The sequence below is a fragment of the Piliocolobus tephrosceles genome, chromosome 10 (genome assembly GCF_002776525.5).
Source record: "Piliocolobus tephrosceles isolate RC106 chromosome 10, ASM277652v3, whole genome shotgun sequence".
In the NCBI taxonomy this organism is placed as follows: Eukaryota; Metazoa; Chordata; class Mammalia; order Primates; family Cercopithecidae; genus Piliocolobus; species Piliocolobus tephrosceles.
Window position 1 is genome coordinate 104,407,001 of NC_045443.1, and position 19,662 is coordinate 104,426,662.

The window sequence follows — 19,662 nt, forward strand, 5'->3', positions numbered from 1 at the left end:
AGAAGTAAAAGATACCACCATCAACCAAGTTATACAAGTTAGAAATCTATGAGGTTCCTTGCCTCCTCTTTCTTCTTCGTTCTTGACCTACCATTCCATCAAATTGTTCAGTCAATTCTACACCCTTAAAATCTTTTCTCTGCTGGGCGCCATGGTTCACTCCTGTAATCCCAGCACTTTGGGAGGTGAGGAAGATCACTTGAGCTCAGGAGGTCGAGACTGCAGTAAGTCATAAAGGCACCACTGCACTCCAGCCTAGGTGACAGAGTGACACCCTGTCTCAAAAAAAAAAAAAAAAAAAAAACAAAAACAGCAGCAACAAAAAAACCTCTGTAATTTTCCCAGTTTCATTACCACTGCCTTAGTTCAGCCCTCCATCATCTATCTCTCTTACTGCAACAACCACTTAACTGCCTTGCTTCTGGTCCTGCTCCCCCTTTCTTACTCATTTTCCACATTAACAGCAGAGTGATGTTTCCAAAATACAAATCTAATGTCATTTTCCTGCTTAATACTCTGCAGTAAGTTCCCCATTTTCTTCTGGATTAATTCCAGACTCTTCATTCTTCTCATATAAACATGGGCTAGTATATTTTCTCTTTAAAAAAGAAAGAACAGCCTTTGTTGACCTTACATTTCCTCTTACTGTCAGCCCATTTCTCTGTTTGTCTTACAGTAACATCTTGAAAGGTATCTACTTCTCTCTCTTTTTTACCTCCCAGTTACTCTTCAGAAACTTTTTGTTTGTTTGTTTTGAGATGGAGTTTCGCTCTTGCTGCCCAGGCTGGATTGCAATGGTGTGATCTCGGCTCACTGCAACCTCCGCCTCGCAGGTTCAAGCGATTCTTCTGCCTCAGCTTCCCGAGTAACTGGGATTACAGGCATGTGCCACCATGCCTGGCTAATTTTTTGTATTTTTAGTAGAGACAGGGGTTCTCCATGTTGGCCAGGCTGGCCTCAAACTCCCAACCTCAGGTGATCCACCCGCCTCGGCCTCCCAAAGTGCTGGGATTACAGGCGTGAGCCACCACGCCGGTCCCCAGAAACTGTTTTTATCAAGGCCATTTGTGATCTAGCATTGCCAGGTCTTTATGCTATTTGACCTTTCATCTGCATTTCAAACAGTTGACCATTCCCTCCATAAAATATTTTCTGCCGTCTTGTGTTCCAGAACGCCACACTCCTAAATTTCCTCTTGCTAATACCTCTTTACCTCCTTTATCAGTTTTTCTTCTCCACAGCCCCTGAGTGGTAGCATCTTTCGTGGCTTTTAGTCCCCATTTTCTCTGTATGTTTTTCTCTAGGCAATCTCATCCACTTTTGTAACTTAAGAATGCCCTTATTCATATAGAAAGCATAGATAACCCTGATGGCTGCTTAGGGCTCCAGCCATATACATTCAGCTTCCACAAACTTAATGTGACCTTACAGATTTTTCCTCCAAACCTGTTCTTTCCCCAGTCATCCCCTTCTCAATAAATGGTACTATGTTGGCTTAAGCCAGAAACTTCCCTCTCCCCCACAAATAGTAAGTCCTATCAATTTTCCCTCTAAAATACATACCAAATCTGTTCACTTGTCTCCCTCTCCACTGCTACCACTCTGGTTGAAAGTATGTTTGTTCCAGTCCAACCCGTTTTCCACACAGTGATGGTGATTTTTTAAAAATCATTTAATTGGATTATATCTCTCTTTTACATAAACTCCTTTAGTGACTTTTCATAGTGTTTAAAAAGTAAAGTCTGATCTTATCATGGCCTGTAAGACGCCACATGACCTGGTCCTTGCTTACTTTCCAGTTTCATCTCACAGCACTCTGCCTCCAACATCACCCACCTTAGCTTTCAGGACCTTAAACAAACCAGGCTCTGTCTATACTGTTCTTTCTCTCTTTCTTTTTTCTTTTCCCCTTCCCTTCCCTTCCCTCCTTCTCTCTCTCTTTTTTTTTCTTTCTCTCTCCCTCTCCCGCCCTCTCCCCCTTCCTTCCCTGCCTCCCTCCCTCTTCTCTTCCCCTTCCGTCTTCCCTCTTTCCTCTTTCCTCAGAGTCTCGCTCTGTAACCCGGGCTGGAGTACAGTGGTGCGATCTTGGCTCACTGCAACCTCCGTCTCCCAGGTTCAAGTGATTCTCCTGCCTCGGCCTCTTGAGTAGCTGGGACTACTGGCACATGCCACCATACCCGGCTAATTTTTTTGTATTTTTAGTAGAGACAGGATTTCACCATGTTGGCCAGGATGGCCTCGATCTCCTGACTTCATGATCCACCCGCTTCAGCCTCCCAAAGTGCTGGGATTACAGGCGTGAGCCACCACGCCTGGCTACTATTCTTTCTTCTACTCTTTGCACATTTAGCAGTTTCTCACTATCAGAACTTGGCCTAAATATAACTCTATCTAAAGTTGATATTTTCCCCAGTTATTTGCTTTCAAAATATCCTGTTAATTTCCCTTATATTTGCTTAACATTTTAGCACCAGAATTATATCTCTGTTCACACTGTGTACCCATCACCTAACACAATGCCTTGAATATGGCAGGTACTGAGAATATTTGTTAAAGGATTGAATGGAAATTAAACCTGTACCTTTCAAGTGTCATTTTAAATGATACTTCCTTAGGAAACTTTTCCCTGAATTGGTTTAATTATCTCCCATGAGACTGGATTAGGTGCCTTAGATTTTTATTGCCATAATATTTTATGTTTAAATCAGTGGTCTTCATGGGAATAGGGTAGGTTTTCTCCTCAGGAGACATTTGGCAGTTTCTGGAGACATTTTTTATTGTGATGACTGGGTAATGGGAATATTACTGGCATCTAGTGGGTGGAGGCCAACGGTACTACCAAATGCCCTACAATGCACAGAACAGACTCCCAAAACAAAGAATTATCCAATCCAGGATGTCAGTTATGTTGAGGCAGATAAATTCTTGCTTAGATCTATTCAGTGCACTTATCATATTGATCCATATCTTGTGTTTCTTTGTAATTCTCCTCTGTTCCACTTTAAGTTCCTTAGAAGTCTCACCACATTGGATTTATTAAAGGGAAATTAACAGGATATTTTGGTAGAAAATAACTTGGTAAATTCTTGATAGATGGCCAAGTAGATAAGAAAATGTATATACAAAGCAGCCACGGCACAACTAGGACAAGTTGGCCTAGATCCTGATATTAGATATCGAAAGCAGTTGCTTAGTCCTTGAGGTAAACTATGATATCTGTTGCTCATGGAATGATGGCACAGTTGAGTTTCTGTGTGGTACATTGATGGGATACCATATTTCAAAGCTGTATTATATTTAGGTTAAAGCTAAGTTGTTTTAACAAAGGGACCTCAAGATAGAAGTGGTTTACAAAATGTGGGTGTTTATTACCTTCTCAAGTAATAGTTCTGAGATAATCATTCAGGCAGTGAATGGCTCTGCTTTATTAATTTATTCAGGGACCTGGTTTCCTTTCAAGTTGTCAAGTCATGCTTCACCATCTGAGCATTGTCTTAACCTAGACTGGACTGCCACTTTTAGGTTTAGACTATAGAAGGGGATAAGACAGTGGAGAAGTCATACCCACTGTCTCAAAGAGCCAGACCTGGAAATGGCATAGATCATGTCTGTACACTTTCATTCTACTGGCAAGAGCTCCATCACACAGCAGTGAAGAACAACTAGGGAATGTGATGTAGCTAGGTAGCCATGGGCCTTGCCACAGTTGTTACTGCATGAGAAAAGGACAATGGGTTTTGGTGGACAACTATCAGTTTCCATCACAGTGTCTAACAAACTGTTAGATAAACCTACAGTCAACCCTCTGTATCCATAGATTCAACCAGCAGAGTTCAAAAATATTTAGGGGAGCCTGGGCGCTCACGCCTATAATCCCAGCACTTTGGGAGACCAAGGCAGGCGGATCACCTGAGGTCAGTAGTTCGAGACCAACCTGGCCAACATGGTGAAACCCCATCTCTACTAAAATACAAAAATTAGTGGGGCATGGTGGTGCGTGCCTTTAATCCCATCTACTCAGGAGGCTAAGGCAGGAGAATCACTTGAACCTGGGAGGTGGAGGTTGCAGTGAGCTGAGATCACACCACTGCACCCTAGCCTGGGCAACAGAGCGAGCCTCTATCGCAAAAAAAAAAAAAAAAAAAAAAATTAGGGGAAAAACCCCCCAAAACAATGATATAGCAGTAAAAAATACAAATAAAAAATACAGTATAACAATTTACGCAGCATTTACATTGTTTTCGGTATTATAAATAGTCTAGAGGTGATTTAAAGTATATGGGAGGTTGTGCAAAGGTTGTATGCAAGTACTATATACTGTTTTATATTAGGGACTTGAACATCTATGGATTTCGATATCCATGGGGGTCCTGGAACTAGCCTTCTGAGAACACTGAGGGACACTGTATTTATGAAGCTTTATATTATTTATTTATTACTCTGGTATCTCAGTTTTACTACCTTATATAGTTGAAGAAAACTTATAAAGGATAAGAAGTATTGTCTAGAACAGTGCTTCTCAAATTATTTGTGATGAAGGATTAAGTTCTTGTTTGTTTTTCTCTAATTTGCAGTAGGCCAATACTTTTCTAAAATGCAATACAAATTAATCACTAAAAGAAAGAATCATCAAATTACTATGAAAGTTTCTAAATGTATACTGTTCTTTATGCCTGTCTCACCTTACGTACCTATGTCAACATGACCTAGCAACAAGGAGTTGGTGAACTGGCACTGATCAATAGACAACTCTTCTAAGTAGCACTTGCCTCAAAAGTGTTTTCTAACAACCTGTTTTGGATTACCAGAGTCTAGTAGATGAACTGTGGTATCAATCTTTTAAACAAAGACATTTTCTTTATGTATAAAATTTTCAATTTTTTAATAGTTTTAGAAATCACCTCTTAAGATAGTATATAAATCTTGATAGATCATTTGAATGCTCACATATGCTTCATAGCCTATTTTGTTTCATAACTAAGCCAAAGATGATCCTTGTTTTATCGATTCAGAGTGGAAAAAAAGCCTACTATTCTGGAGCTCAAAGAAGTTTGCCTTAGAGGGCATTTAGTTTTAATGCATGGTGTGGAGGGAAACAAAAGGCTTAATAAAGTGACATGCTCAAAATCACAATAAATTGGAGACAGCTATGGTATGATCATAATTTACAGTGGAAATTACATTGGAATCAGATGATCTGGATTGAGTCCTGACCTTGTATTTCTTAGCCAAGTGGCTCCAGGCAATCTTAACGTTTTAAGAATTGTGTGGTGGGGCCGGGCGTGGTGGCTCAGGCCTGTAATCCCAGCACTTTGGGAGGCCGAGGTGGGAGGATCACCTGAGGTCAGGAGTTCGAGACCAGCCTGGCCAACATGGCGAAACTCCGTCTCTACTGAAAATACAAAAATTAGGCAGACGTGGTGGTGTGTGTCTGTAATCCCAGCTACTCAGGAGGCTGAGACAGGAGAATTGCTTAAACTCTGGAGACGGAGGTTGCAGTGAACTAAGATTGTGCCACTGCACTTCGGCCTAGGAGACAGAGAAGACTCTATCTCAAAAAAAAAAAAAAAAAAAGAAAGAATTGTGCAGTAAGCATTCAATAAGCATTTCTTAGATTGAGAAATATAAAAGTTTTTTGTAAACTGTAAAGCACATAAGCAAAATATATTACAGGTTACACATCCCAAATCCTCAAACCTGAAATCTCCAAAATTCAAAACTAAAAAGAAAAAATACCTATTTATAGGGTACATGTGATACTTTGACACAAGTATACACAATGTGTAATGATCAAATCAGGGTAATTGGGGTATCCATCCTCTCAAACATTTAACATTTCTTTGTGTTAGGAACATTCCAGTTCTGTTCTTCTAGTTCTTTTGAAATAGACAATAAATTATTGGTAACTGTAATTGACCTGTTGGGCTACTGAACGCTAGATCTTATTCCTTCTATCTAATGGTATTTTTGTACCCATTAACCAACCCCTCCACATCCACCCCCAAGCCATCTCCACTACCCTTCTCAGCCTCTGGTGGCCATCATTCTACTCTCTATCTCCATTAGATCTTTTTTTTTTAGCTTCCATATATGAGTGAGAACATGCAATACCTGTCTTTCTGTGCCTGGTTTATTTCACTTAACATAATGTCCTACAGTTCCATCCATGTTGTTGCAAATGACAGGGCATAATTTGGAACTTTTTTGAGTGCTGACATGATATTCAAAGGAAATGCTCATTACAGGATTTTAGATTTGGGCTGCGCAACCAAGTAAGTATAATGCAAATATTTCAAAATCCAAAGAAATCCAAAACACTTCTTCTGATCCTAAGCAGTTTGATTAAAACATACTCCACATGTGCTATAATTATAATTCTTTTAATGGTAAACTAACATTGTTCTTTCTGGATTCTGCTGCATTTCATGCTACAGATTTGTTGAGAACAGGAGTCATATTTAATACTGCATCCATTTAAAAGTATGTTTTACAAGGACTCTAGCAATATGAAAAATGCTTATTATGTTATATTTAAAAGTTAGGAAGCAAAATTATGTGCACATGATGATCATACCTGTGTGTTAAAGTAATAATGCATGTTACTGAAAATCAAGTAAATTAACTAAGGACCAAGCCTTCTGTCCACTGTGTATAAAATATACCAGCTCATATAATTAAGGATTTTTTTTCTATTTTCTTTAATAGTTTTATTCTGTATTTTAAAGAGCATATACATGTAAGTAACTTAAACTCTTCAGAAAAAGGAACTTTGTATGAAGGTGCATACCTTCTGCTACTTCTGTGAAAAGACTTTTACCCAGGGGGATGAATCACCCTACCAATACAGTCACAAGAATAGCGTCTACTACTTTCTTTCCTTCTTAGGGGAAATGTCAAGACATTATTAAAAGACCTCTACTAATGCTTGAGATTTAGGGAACTTCTTCACTTAATTTATTTCAGGTTAGGGAGAAGGTGCTTATTATGTTCTAGTTGCTCTGCAAGATTAAGAAGAAATAAAACGTAATAATAGTCACCATTAAAGAGTGCTTATTATGTCCCAGCGTGTATTTTATAACATCCCTGTGAGATATGAATGTTATTCCCCTCCCCCCTTTTTTTTTTTTGATCCACCCGCCTCAGCCTCCCAGAGTGCTGGGATTATGGGTGTGAGCCACCATGCCTGGCCTCCCATTTTTTAAAAATGGGAAACAGAGACTAAGAAGTGTCTAAATCATACAACTGGTTAAAAAAAAAAAAAGTCACACAGTGGCAAACCCAGGTATTAAACTCAGGTCTTTGATTTAAAAGCCACTACAATACATTTTCTTCTCTTGTGAAAAAGATGTCCCTTCCACCTTCAGAGAATTTTTAGTAGTTGAGGCAAACTCATAAAAAGAAAACTAACAGGATGGATGTGCTAAGCACCAAATGATTGCTACAGATTTGTGGTTGAGGTATCCCTTAGAAAGGAAGAATGTTGAGGTCTGAAGTGATTAGGGAAATTTTTATGTTGAAAATGGGTTTTAAGCTGAGCCTTCGAGAATTGCTAAAACTTAAATAGAAAAGGAAAAGGACTGATGCGTAGAGGGAGGCTGTAACAAAGCAAAAAAGCTCAATATGAGATAATTTGGAAAGGAATATAGCTAAAGAGGAAAATTTGATAAGAATAGCATGAAAGAAAACTCAGAGCAGGTTAGCAGATCTTCAGTGCCAAACTGAGGACTTTGACATTTTACCTGATAATAATGTGTAACAGATAACCTGTACTGAACATTTATCACTTGCCAGGCACTGCCCTATTTGTTGTACATGCATGATCTCATTTAATTCTTGCAGTAAACGAGGTCCAGAGACAAGTAGCTTGCCAGGGCCACAATTGTTCAGAAGAAGAGCCAAGATTTGAATATAAACAATTTAAATTCAGAACTTCTGCTCTTAATTACCACACTGATTTGGTTTTAGAGTGCATGGTAGGTTGAACAAATTTCAAGCCCAGGATCACTGACCTTAAACAGTAATGTGCCTCCCACCTTTGGCAGTTTTTTACATTATAGTTCAGAAAAGTGATGTGACAATAGAAAATGACATCTCATTCCTGTCCCTGCCGCCCTTACACATCTTTAGCACATGGCAGCGAAGGAGAAGTCAAGGTAATGTGCTAATGGCTTTCAAGTCTGCCTGCTTTTCTGTGTTCATCTGGTCAGGTATTCTCAGTTAACCCTTGACCCTAACGTCCAAATTATGTCAGTGCATTGTTAATCATAGTTCAGTGGTCCTCACATTGTGGATTCTGGACCAGCAGTAGCATCAACTAGGAACTGTTAAAAGTCCCATTTCTGGACCCTCATCCTGGACCTACTGCATCAGAAACTCTAGGGATGAGGTGCAACTGTCTGTTTTTAAAAGCCCTTTAGGTGATTATGATGCATGATGAAGTTTGAGAACCACCATTAAAGTCCACTATAGGATTTCAGTTCAGGAGCAAATTACTAAAAAGTTTTTGGCAATCCTTGATGGGTAGATGTGGTGGCAGGGCATACCGTGCTGAAGGAACAGTGGAGGAAATACCCAGGAGGTATCATGGTCAGGGGGTCAATTTGGAAGATCTGAAGAAGAAACAGTGTGTGTTTGCGTTGTGTGTATCAGACAACAGTAGAAAAGGGGAAACTAGGCCCATTTCAACAACGTTCTGTGGGCAGCAGGGAGGTATGAAAGGTGTTTGAGGAGAGCAGAGCATGTTTTAGGAAGAGTAAAATCAACTTAAATAGTTACAGCACAGAAAAGTACTGATAAGGCAAAATAAAGGGGAAATACAAGAGCACCTTTGAAACATGGAAGTAGTACACAAACTCAACAGACAGAAGAACTATAAAGAATGCTGCCTCTTCAACCACTTTTATTTGTTCCTGATAATATTCTTTAAATAGAAATGACTGTATTGAGTAAAGCATTAAGTATGTTGATTAAATATCACTTTCATTGTTTTTTACGTGTTTTTGGTTCTAAAAATTGTAATTTAAAAAAAGAGAGTCATTGTCCAAAAAGTGGTATTACTTTTCAAGAGATGTAGCAAAAAACTGTGCAACAGTCACCATGTGAGGTAGGTCTGTAGTGAGAAATGGTATGTTCAAGAACAACCGTGATTAAAAACTGTGTAAAAAAATCTTGTCTTTGCTTGCTAGATGATATTCTACAAGCTTTTAGATGAAGCAGTTTTTAACTATAAATTTTGTAGGCACTTTTAATCTCTTTCATGTCCCAGAGTTTCTCAGTCCATTTGGTTTATGTATAGCCCTGGCTATTCCAATTTGTCTTCAGGCTCTGCTCTTTTTCTTTCCTGAGTCTGAAGTTATTAGGAAGAAAGGTGCCATATTGCCCATAGGTTTTCTTTTTAATTTTATTGTTGCTGTTATTTTTGGTTTAGAATGGAAGAAAGATATTTGTGTGCTGTTAGATATGTAGAACTCCAAATTCACAAACGTAATATTTTATAATACCTTATTACATGCTTCCCAACTTAAGGAGGAAGGTAGATATTTCCTTCTTGAATGAAATTGTGTGGAAACAAAGGTGATCTGACTCCACCCCCAGGAATAGACCACATATGAAGTAGTATGTAGAATGTATTTTTTTTGTCTTGAATGTGAAAGGTCTAAATATGGAGAAAATTTTCCCTGTTCTGTATACTTTTAATAATGGGCACATTATACTTTCTGCTATCCCCAAACTACATTCAAAAAAAGTACTTTAACAATGATATTAAAATATTAAAAGAAAGTCCTTTCTAATTACCAGGTATGGCAGGGATATAACTGACAATGTTATGAAAATTTTTTTTGGCTTATCAGATAAAGTTCCTTTCCACATCTATTTAAAGAACGTAATACAATCATCCCTCGGTATCGTGCAGTCTGCATCTATGGATTTAATCAATTGTAGATTGAAAATACTCAAGGAGGCCGGGCGCAGTGGCTCAAGCCTGTAATCCCAGCACTTTGGGAGGCCGAGACGGGCGGATCACGAGGTCAGGAGATCAAGACCATCCTGACTAACATGTTGAAACCCCATCTCTACTAAAAAATACAAAAAAACTAGCCGGGCGAGGTGGTGGGCGCCTGTAGTCCCAGCTACTCGGGAGGCTGAGGCAGGAGAATGGCGTAAACCCGGGAGGCGGAGCTTGCAGTGAGCTGAGATCCGGCCACTGCACTCCAGCCTGGGCGACAGAGCACCAGACTCCGTCTCAAAAAAAGAAAAAGAAAAGAAAATACTCAAGGAAAAAAAGGATAGTTGTGTCTGTATTGAACATGTACAGACAAACTTTTCTGTCATTATTCCTTAAATAATACAACCATTTACATAGCATTTACATTGTATTAGATATTATAAATAATCTAGTGATGACTGAAAGTATACAGGAAGAAGTGCATAGGTTATATGCAAATACTATGCCTTTTTTTTTTTTTTGAGACAGTCTCGCTCTGTTGCCAGGCTGGAGTGCAGTGGCACGATCTTGGCTCACTGCAACCTCCAACTCCCTAGTTCAAGTGATTCTCCTGCCTCAGCCTCCCAAGTAGCTGAGATTACAGGCACGTGCCACCATGCCCAGCTAATTTTTTGTATTTTTAGTAGAGATGGGGTTTCACCATGTTAGCCAGGATGGTCTCGATCTCCTGACCTTGTGATCCACCTTCCTCAGCCTCCCAAAGTGCCGGGATTATAGGCATGAGCCACCGTGCCCATCCTTCTATACCATTTTATATAAGATACTTGAGTATCTATGGATTTTATTGTCTGCAGAGGGTTCTGGAATCAATCCCACACAGATACCAAGGGATGACTACATTTAAAATGGGCATTTTTGTAGCTGATGACTATGTGCACATAGCCTAGGTTTCCTGACAAGATTATAATGTGACCCACAGGCAGCCTCTTTTTATTAAAGAGTTAAGTCTAATGACAGATGAATAGAAATTTTGTAAAATCTTATGTTGGTAGTAGTAGTAGTTGTTTTTATAAGATGTAAGGGAGTACAGAAATGTTCAGCAATGGGGTAGTTATAGCTGCTTGCCTCACATGTAAGGGTAAGCTTGACAGACCCAGACCTGCAGTTCGTAGAGAAGAAAGCTGACTTTGAATTTTCAGGGAATGGTCAGTGATCCTTAAATCTGGCAATGGCATTAAAAAAACCTTTTTAGGAAATAAAGATATTTGGGTTCATTCTAGAATTGTTTTTGAGATATTGATAGCAAGGTTTGGAACCAGAACTACTGCATATATTTGTACAATCTGTGTCCTACGGCAAGAGAACAAAAGAAAGCTAAAATCTGTACACAATCTGAGCTTCCCAAGCTATGTATGCTTTTTAATAATTTGCCCATCCAATGGGAACTTTTTGCTGTAGTTTATATACTAGGAGGAATCACCTTTTTGCAATTGGCTCAAGGCGTAATATATGCTAATTCAACTGTATTTGGAACCTAACACTTGGAATAATTTTTTATCAGTTTGTCAGCAGAAGTTCTTCTGTGGGGTTGTTTGATGATTAAATATTATTAGATCTTAGCTAAAGGGGGTTCTAGGGTTTCTGAAACATGGGACTGCTGCTAAAGAACTATAAATTCAGAAGCAATAGCACAACTAAAACTCAGCAGAAATGCATACTTCTTTAAATCTTTTTGCAAGTGCCTATACTCTGGACAAATAGGAACCAATTCTTGAGGCGTTAATCTTTATTTCTGGGAAGGGAACAGCTATGATTCAAACTGATTGTCTTCCATCCTGATGGTGACCTTATATTTCAGCCTCTAACATTCCGTGATTTAAAAAATAATAAAAACCTTTTCTATCTGGATTTTTAACTGTTGTTAAATACATTGGTAGAGAAACATTCTGTGTTAAGTCATTCGAGCCAAATAATGATTTTTGCATACTCTTCTTGTTTTTCAGAAACTCTGTGAAGGCATATTTAAAGTCCTTATAAAGGACATCCCAACAACATGTCAAGTGTCGTGCCTGGAAGTACTCCGCATTCTCTCCAGAGACAAAAAGGTTTTAGTTCCTGTAACAACTAAGGAAAATATGCAGATACTGCTGCGACTAGCCAAACTAAATGAGTTAGATGATTCTTTGGAGAAAGTATCAGAGTTCCCAGTTATTGTGGAGTCATTAAAATGTCTGTGTAATATAGTGTTCAACAGTCAGATGGCACAGCAGCTCAGCCTGGAACTTAATCTTGCTGCAAAGCTCTGTAATCTCCTGAGAAAGTGCAAGGACCGGAAATTTATCAATGACATTAAGTGCTTTGACTTGCGCTTGCTCTTCCTTCTGTCACTTTTGCACACCGACATCAGGTCACAATTGCGCTATGAGCTCCAGGGACTACCGCTGCTAACCCAGATCTTGGAAAGTGCCTTTAGCATCAAGTGGACCGATGAGTATGAATCGGCCATAGACCATAATGGACCTCCTCTCTCACCTCAGGAGACGGACTGTGCCATTGAGGCCCTCAAAGCTCTCTTCAATGTGACAGTAGACAGTTGGAAGGTGCATAAAGAGGTAAGGCAGAGAAGGCTATTTTTATCTACCTGGAATTTAATTGGTCTGGGACATCCCTAGAGTTTCCTGCAAGAGAAGAATACAAGTTGGGAAATGGAAAAAGTTCCCACTTCTCCCATTAAGCAATTGTATTACCCAGGATGTACTTCTTAACCATTGTAAGTCTTATTCTTTCCATTTGTGTGATAACACCTATCAGAATAGTTATAAAAATGGACTACTGTTTTGTAAGTTACCAAATGTAGTTTTCTGAGTTGCATTATTCTCTCTTTTAAGAGTGCCTCTTTCAGGAATAAGGTTTCAATGATAAGATTTGAGGGGAAGCAAAACAATGTGGTTGATAAAGCTATAGGCATTTTCAGTGGCTGCCATCTTAAAGGAAAGTTAAGATAGGTCAAGCCAGTTGAAGTTGATCAACCAGAATTAGTGTCTGCTCAGGAGAGTAGAAGATGCTCTGTGTATGCCTATCGTCCCAGTCTCCAGGGGGTTTCTCTATAGTGTTAGATAATTACCAGAGGTGTAGGACCACAACTAGATATCTGTGCTCATATATAAGTTCTAGAAAACAAGCTGATTATGCCAGAGTGTGGGGAAGGTTATTTTAAACCACCTGACTTATTTCTAAACAAAGATCTTTCTTCACTGTGGCTTGGACCCTTCAGCAACCCAAAATGAGGCAGATTTGATTTACATTTGAGTACCTACAAGAACAATATGCTAAATAGGAAACTTAGTTTAAGGAAGTCAACAAATTAAGTGAAGTAGACATAAACTTTTTTCCCTCCTTCTAGAAGCATAACATGTCACATTTACTCTCTTTTTAGCTTTAAATAACTGTTGAAATTCAGCCCCTACTGTAAAAAGAGAGAGATTTTGGTGCCAGAGCAAATTGTCTTTTTTGACAATTGACTTTAAGATTTCGGCTAACATTTGAAACACTTCTCACCCATGAGTAAAGATCTGTTTTTGCCAGCAGCCTACTTTAAAGGGATTATCTCAGTGCAGTGCTATAGTGGGAATATGCAGACATCTGAGTTTTAAAGCGCAAATAGGTCTGTATTTTGAAACTAAATATTTGAATATCAGTCCTAACAGCTGTTCTAGATGACTGTAGTATGGTCAGTTTTTCCTTGGACTTGGCAAGAAAAGATGTGGAAAGCCCACATGCTCCATTTATGCATTGAAACCAAATATTTGGAAGTATTTAAAATGGTATGTTTCTATGCTTATTTGGTACCTTCTATGGTTATTTTTCTTACGCTGTTTGTTTTGGGGTTTTTAAGTTCTCCATCTGAGACTTTAAACTCCTGAGACTGTTGGTTTGCCATTGTTAGAGCCCCCTATTATTTAAATTATACCCAAAATAGTAGCTCACACTGTTCAGATTCCTGACAAAAAAAGGGTTTAAAATTCAGTGACTACACATCAGTATATGTAGGAAATGGATGACAGGTAATAAATATCAGTATATTGAGATTATCCCTCATTAGTGTACTTCAGTTATAAGTAATATCGGAGCTAGAAGAAGCTTTAGAAAATGTTGAAGTAGCAAATACTCATTCTGTGTTATAGAATATTTAATCTCCAAAAGATACATGAAAAGGATCCATAATCCTGGAGCGGGTATCTCTGACCTAGTACCTGTTGGGAGTCACTTGATATAGCCATCATAAAATATATACATTTAATGTGACTCTGGGCTATTATTGAAGTGCTCAGAAATTTAAATACTATTGAAAATAAGATTCTTGCCAACCCAGTTAGATAAGAATGTCTTCATGAGTTTCCAGAGTCAACTTTTAGCAGACATTTAGTCATTCATTCATCCAATCAATCTGTCAGTCAGTGAATATTTATGGTCAGTTGCTAGACATTATGCCGAGCATTGTGTAATATTTTGGCAAAGAATAGGCATTGTCTTTGCCTTCATGAAACTTCAGTTTTTTTAGGTGAGATAGGTAATAAATCAGTAAACACATATATAATTCAAATTCTCTTAAGTGCTAGGAGAGAAAGAGTGCATTGATTGAGAATACTTAGTAAGAGAAATTTTCCGAAGGTGTCTCCTGAGATCTGAAAACAGAATGATTTAGCCATTTGAAAAACCGGGGGATAAAAAATTGGGGGATGAACATTTTTTGGAAGTTAAACAGTGTATGAAAGACAGAGACCAAAGCATAGGGTACTTTCTAGTGAGGGACCCACAACATGGCATAAAGAAAGTCTTTGACCAGAGTACAAAGAAACTTGCTACTAAGAGCCCATTTACCTGGATTTTAGTAGCTCCTTGATTGTCAGACAAAAGACAGTTTACTTCAGTTGGGCAAGCCCCTAAAGAATTGCCAGAATTTTAAAACAGTGACTGAAATAAAAGGATATGGAAAACTTGCGGTACAGAAGAATCCAACTTTTAAAATAAACGTTATTTTCCTTTTTATGAAAATAATATATGCTCATTGTATAATATCGAGGAAAAAGGCATATAAGCAATAAGAAAATACAAATTACCTGTAAACTCACCACTCAAAAGATAAGCACTTTTTTCTTTTTTTTTTTTTTTTTGAGCCAGTCTTGCTCTGTCGCCCGGGCTGGAGTGTAGTGGCGCAATCTTAGCTCACTGCAACCTCTGGCTCCCGGGTTCAAGCAATTCTCCTGCCTCAGCCTCCAGAGTAACTGGGATTACAGGCATGCGCCACCATGCCTGGCTAATTTTGTATTTTTAGTTGAGACGGCGTTTTACCATGTTGGCCAGGCTGGTCTTGAACTCCTCACCTCATGATCCACCCGCCTCGTCCTCCCCAAGTGCTAGGATTACAGGCATGAGCCACTGCGCCTGGCCTCTTTTTTTTAACTAAAGAAATAGGGTCTTGTCTGTTGCCTAGGCTGGAATGCAGTGGTGTGATCATAGCTCACTGCAGCCTCAAACTCTTGTGCTCAAGCTATCCTCCCGAGTAGCTGGGACTACAAGTGCAGGCCACCACACTCAGCTAATTATTATTTATTTATTTATTTATTTATTTATTTATTTGTTTATTTATTTATTTTTGAGATGGAGTCTCACGCTCTTGCCCAGGCTGGAGTGCAGTCGTACGATCTCGGCTCACTGCAAGCTCCACCTCCCGGGTTCTCGCCTTTCTCCTGCTTCAGCCTCCTGAGTAGCTGTGACTACAGGTGCCTGCCACCACGCCCTAAGTTTTTTGTATTTTTAGTAGAGGCGGAGTTTCACCGTGTTGATGGTCTCGATCTCCTGACCTTGTGGTCTGCCTGCCTCGGCCTCCCAAAGTGCTGAGATTACAGGCGTGAGCCACCATGCCCAACCTGTTTTTTATTCTTTTAAGACATGGGTCTTGCTATGTTGTTCAGGCTGGTCCTGAACTCGTAGCCTCAAGCAATCCTCCTACCTCAGCCTCCCAAGTAGTTGGGATTACAGATGTAAGCTACTGCACCAAGCACTGTTTGCCTCTTTTGGTGTGTATCTTTCTTTTTTTTTTAAGATGGAGTTTCCCTCTTGTTGCCCAGGCTGGAGTGCAATGATGTAATCTTGGCTCACCGCAACCTCTGCCTCCTGGGTCAAGTTATTTTCCTGCCTCAGCCTCCCGAGTACCTGGGATTATAGACATGCGCCACCACCCCTGGCTAATTTTGTATTTTTAGTAGAGATGGGATTTCTCCATGTTGGTCAGGCTGGTCTCAAACTACCGACTTCTGTGATCTGCCCCGCCCGCATCGGCCCCTCAAAGTGCTGGGATTACAGGTGTGAGCCACTGCGCCCAGCTGGAGTATATCTTTCTAACTATTCTTAATTGTATAGTAGATAAACAAATATATATGTACATTTTTACAAAAATGCAGTCATTTAATAATCTTAGTCTTTTTTCTTCATAATAAAAGTTCATAAAGAGTAGGTTTTCGGCCAGGTGTGGTGGCTCACGCCTGTAATCCCAGCATTTTGGGAGGCCAAGGCAGGCAGATCACAAGGTCAGAAGATCAAGACCATTCTGGCTAACATGGTGAAAACCCATCTCTACTAAAAATACAAAAAATTAGCCGGGCGTGGTGGAGGGCGCCTGTAGTCCCAGCTACTTGGGAGGCAGAGGCAGGAGAGTGGCGTGAATCCAGGAGGCGGAGTTTGCAGTGAGCCAAGATCGCACCACTGCATCCCAGCCTGGGCGACAGAGCGAGACTCCGTCTCAAAAAAAAAAAAAAAAAAAAGAGTAGGTTTTCAACATGTGTTTCTTTAAGCCATAAGGTTTCTAGCAGTGGGCTCTGGGAGCAATTGGACAGTGTTCCAAGTTCCTCACCCTCACTTTAAATACAGAGCACCAATTGTTCTTGCTATTGCTATTGCTTTTCTTTAAATATAGGTTGTAATTAAGATTTAATTTGGGGGATAAAATGGATTCTGCAACCCAAAAGAAATTTTTGACAACCACCTTCTAACTTCTTGTGAAATAATACATACTTATAAAGAGGCCTATGAAAATGAAGAATATGGCTAGGTGCAGTGGTGGCTCAGGCCTGGAATCCTAGCACTTTGGGAGGCTGAGACAGGAGCATGGCTTGAGCCCACAGGTTTGAGACCAGCCTGGGCAACATAGTGAGACCTGATCTCTACAAAAAATAAAAAAAGATAAAAATTATCCAGGCATTGTGGCATGTGCCTATAGTCCTAGCTACTTGGGAGGCTGAGGTGGGAGGATCTCTTGAGCCCAGAAGGTTAAGGCTGCATGGTTGTGCCACTACACTCTCACCTGGGTAACAGCGTCTCTTTCTCAGGAAAAAAAAAAGAGAGAGAAGTTTAAAAATAGATAAATATTTTAAAAATACGTATGTCAGTGTTTTATACTTAGGAGTATTCCTTCCTAAGGAAAGATATATCAACCTTTAACAAATCTCCCTTTTGAAGACAATTAAAAGATTGTTTGCAGTTGCTTGCCGTTTTTAAATTCTAGTGATTTTTCTTACAAAATTTTTGTAGATGCGTTCCTGAAATTGGTGGGCCAGAGGGTTTCAAAGTTTCAAGGTGTTTTTATATATGTTGCCAAATTTACCTTCAGAAAAATATTGTTGGTTTATGCCTTTTCAAACCCTGGACATTTCACTTTTTAAAATCTTTGCCTATTTCACAGCTTTATAGTTACAGAAAATGCAAACATTTGGTTTTAAACTGTTCTAGTTATTTTTATGACCACTTTCATTTATAGTTCACCAAAAATAGAAAATTAATGACTAGGTTTTTCTTGAGGTTTAGCAAATTATTGCAATTTGTTCATTTTAGATTCATGCCTCAGTGTTAAATTTGTGCCTGCCTGCTGATTGCCATCAGCAGATTAATATGGAGTTGCTTTCCATTCGATGGGAAATGTAGCTAGCCTTATTTCCACATGTAGAATCAACCTCTGACTCCCTTTCCTAAAGGTGTAGTGTGTTTTAAAAAGCCAGTTGAGGCCGGGCGCGGTGGCTCAAGCCTGTAATCCCAGCACTTTGGGAGGCCGAGACGGGCGGATCACGAGGTCAGGAGATCGAGACCATCCTGGCTAACACGGTGAAACCCTGTCTCTACTAAAAAAATACAAAAAACGAGCCGGGCGAGGTGGCGGGCGCCTGTAGTCCCAGCTACTCCGGAGGCTGAGGCCGGAGAATGGCGTAAACCCGGGAGGCGGAGCTTGCAGTGAGCTGAGAGCCGGCCACTGTACTCCAGCCTGGGCGACAGAGCGAGACTCCGTCTCAAAAAAAATAAAAAAATAAAAATAAAATAAAAATAAAAAGCCAGTTGATTTCTTTAGCAGGATACAAAGTCAGTTTTAGAAAAGTTAATTGAAATGGTCATGTCTTCCTCCTGCTTTAACACTTTTCTAAATATCTCTGTTGATGGAAGAGAGCATGTTATTCTTGGGACTGTAAGGGACCCCTAGAATGAAGACCACATCCCCTTCTCCTGTGCTTCCAAGGTATCAGTGCAACGTAATAAGAAAGTACATACCAGCAGGCATGTTAGAAACAGAGAACCCAGTGCACACAGAGAAGTACAAGTATCTGAGTAGTCATTTGAATGAGATAAAACAGTGAGTGTCCATAGTGAGTGTCCATAGAAGTTAACTAGGAATGTCACAAAAGGGGTTAGTTCCATGATTATTTTAGAGACCTTGAAGGAAATATGCAGTAGTGGAATCTGTAATTAAGATGTGAAAGCTATATAAAGAGATCCCAAAGAATTTCCTGAGTTTTTTTCTCTGTTTTAATGTTACCTCATTTTGATTTTCACTATCATAACCAAGCCTGCTTGCTCTCTTTCTCTTCCTTTGCCCTTCATCCTTACGGACTTCTTTTCTCTCTCAGCCTTTGAAGGTGGTATCATTTCAGGAGGAGAGAATATTGATGCCCTGAAAATATCAAAACTAAATCAGGAAGCAATTAATAAACAGTTGTGAAAGCTGTGTTTATATAATGTTTTATGAAAAGCAATTGCATTTCATTGCTGGCATCTTTGTGAGACAGGAGCATTAACCCCATTTGACAAATGACAGTGAAGATCAGAGAGTTTCAATTACTTGTGGGAAGTCACACAGTAGAATAACCAACAGTAGAAAATAGTGTTTACTTTGTTAAGACTTCTTAAATGATAGCACTTATCCAACAAATATTTATTGAGACATAAACTAATGGAATAGAATAAATAGAGTTGATACCGTCAGCTGACTTACAGGTAACTTTGAAGTACAGTAGTGAAAGAATGGGCTTTTTAATAAACGGGGCTTTATAAATTGTATGGCCATGTAGAAAAAAATGAATTTGAATCCCTATCTTATACCATACACAAAAAATTAATTTGAGATGGATAAGAGACCTAAATATACAAGGTAAATAATAAAGCTCACTGAAGAGTATCTTCATGACTTTATCTCATACAAATCAAACATTTCTTAACTAAGCAAAGATTTCTAAAACAGGACAAAATAAGGATCCTACCATAAAGGAAAGAAATGACAAATCGATTTTCATTAAAGTGAATTCATCAAAAGAAGCAAAAAGGCAAGACACCAGAAGGAGGATATGTGCAATGACTCTCTTCAGAATACATTAAAAAGTCCTACAAACCCATAA

General features: G+C 39.2%; 1 protein-coding gene across 1 annotated transcript in view; it reads left to right on the forward strand.

The window, feature by feature from the left end:
- Window positions 1–19,662, forward strand: part of RIC8B (RIC8 guanine nucleotide exchange factor B) — a 122,376-nt gene that overhangs the window by 31,267 nt on the left and 71,447 nt on the right. Inside the window, exon 3 of the mRNA XM_026454622.1 lies at window positions 11,950–12,558. Coding sequence (XP_026310407.1) covers window positions 11,950–12,558 — 609 coding nt within the window. The remainder of the gene's footprint in view (window positions 1–11,949; window positions 12,559–19,662) is intronic.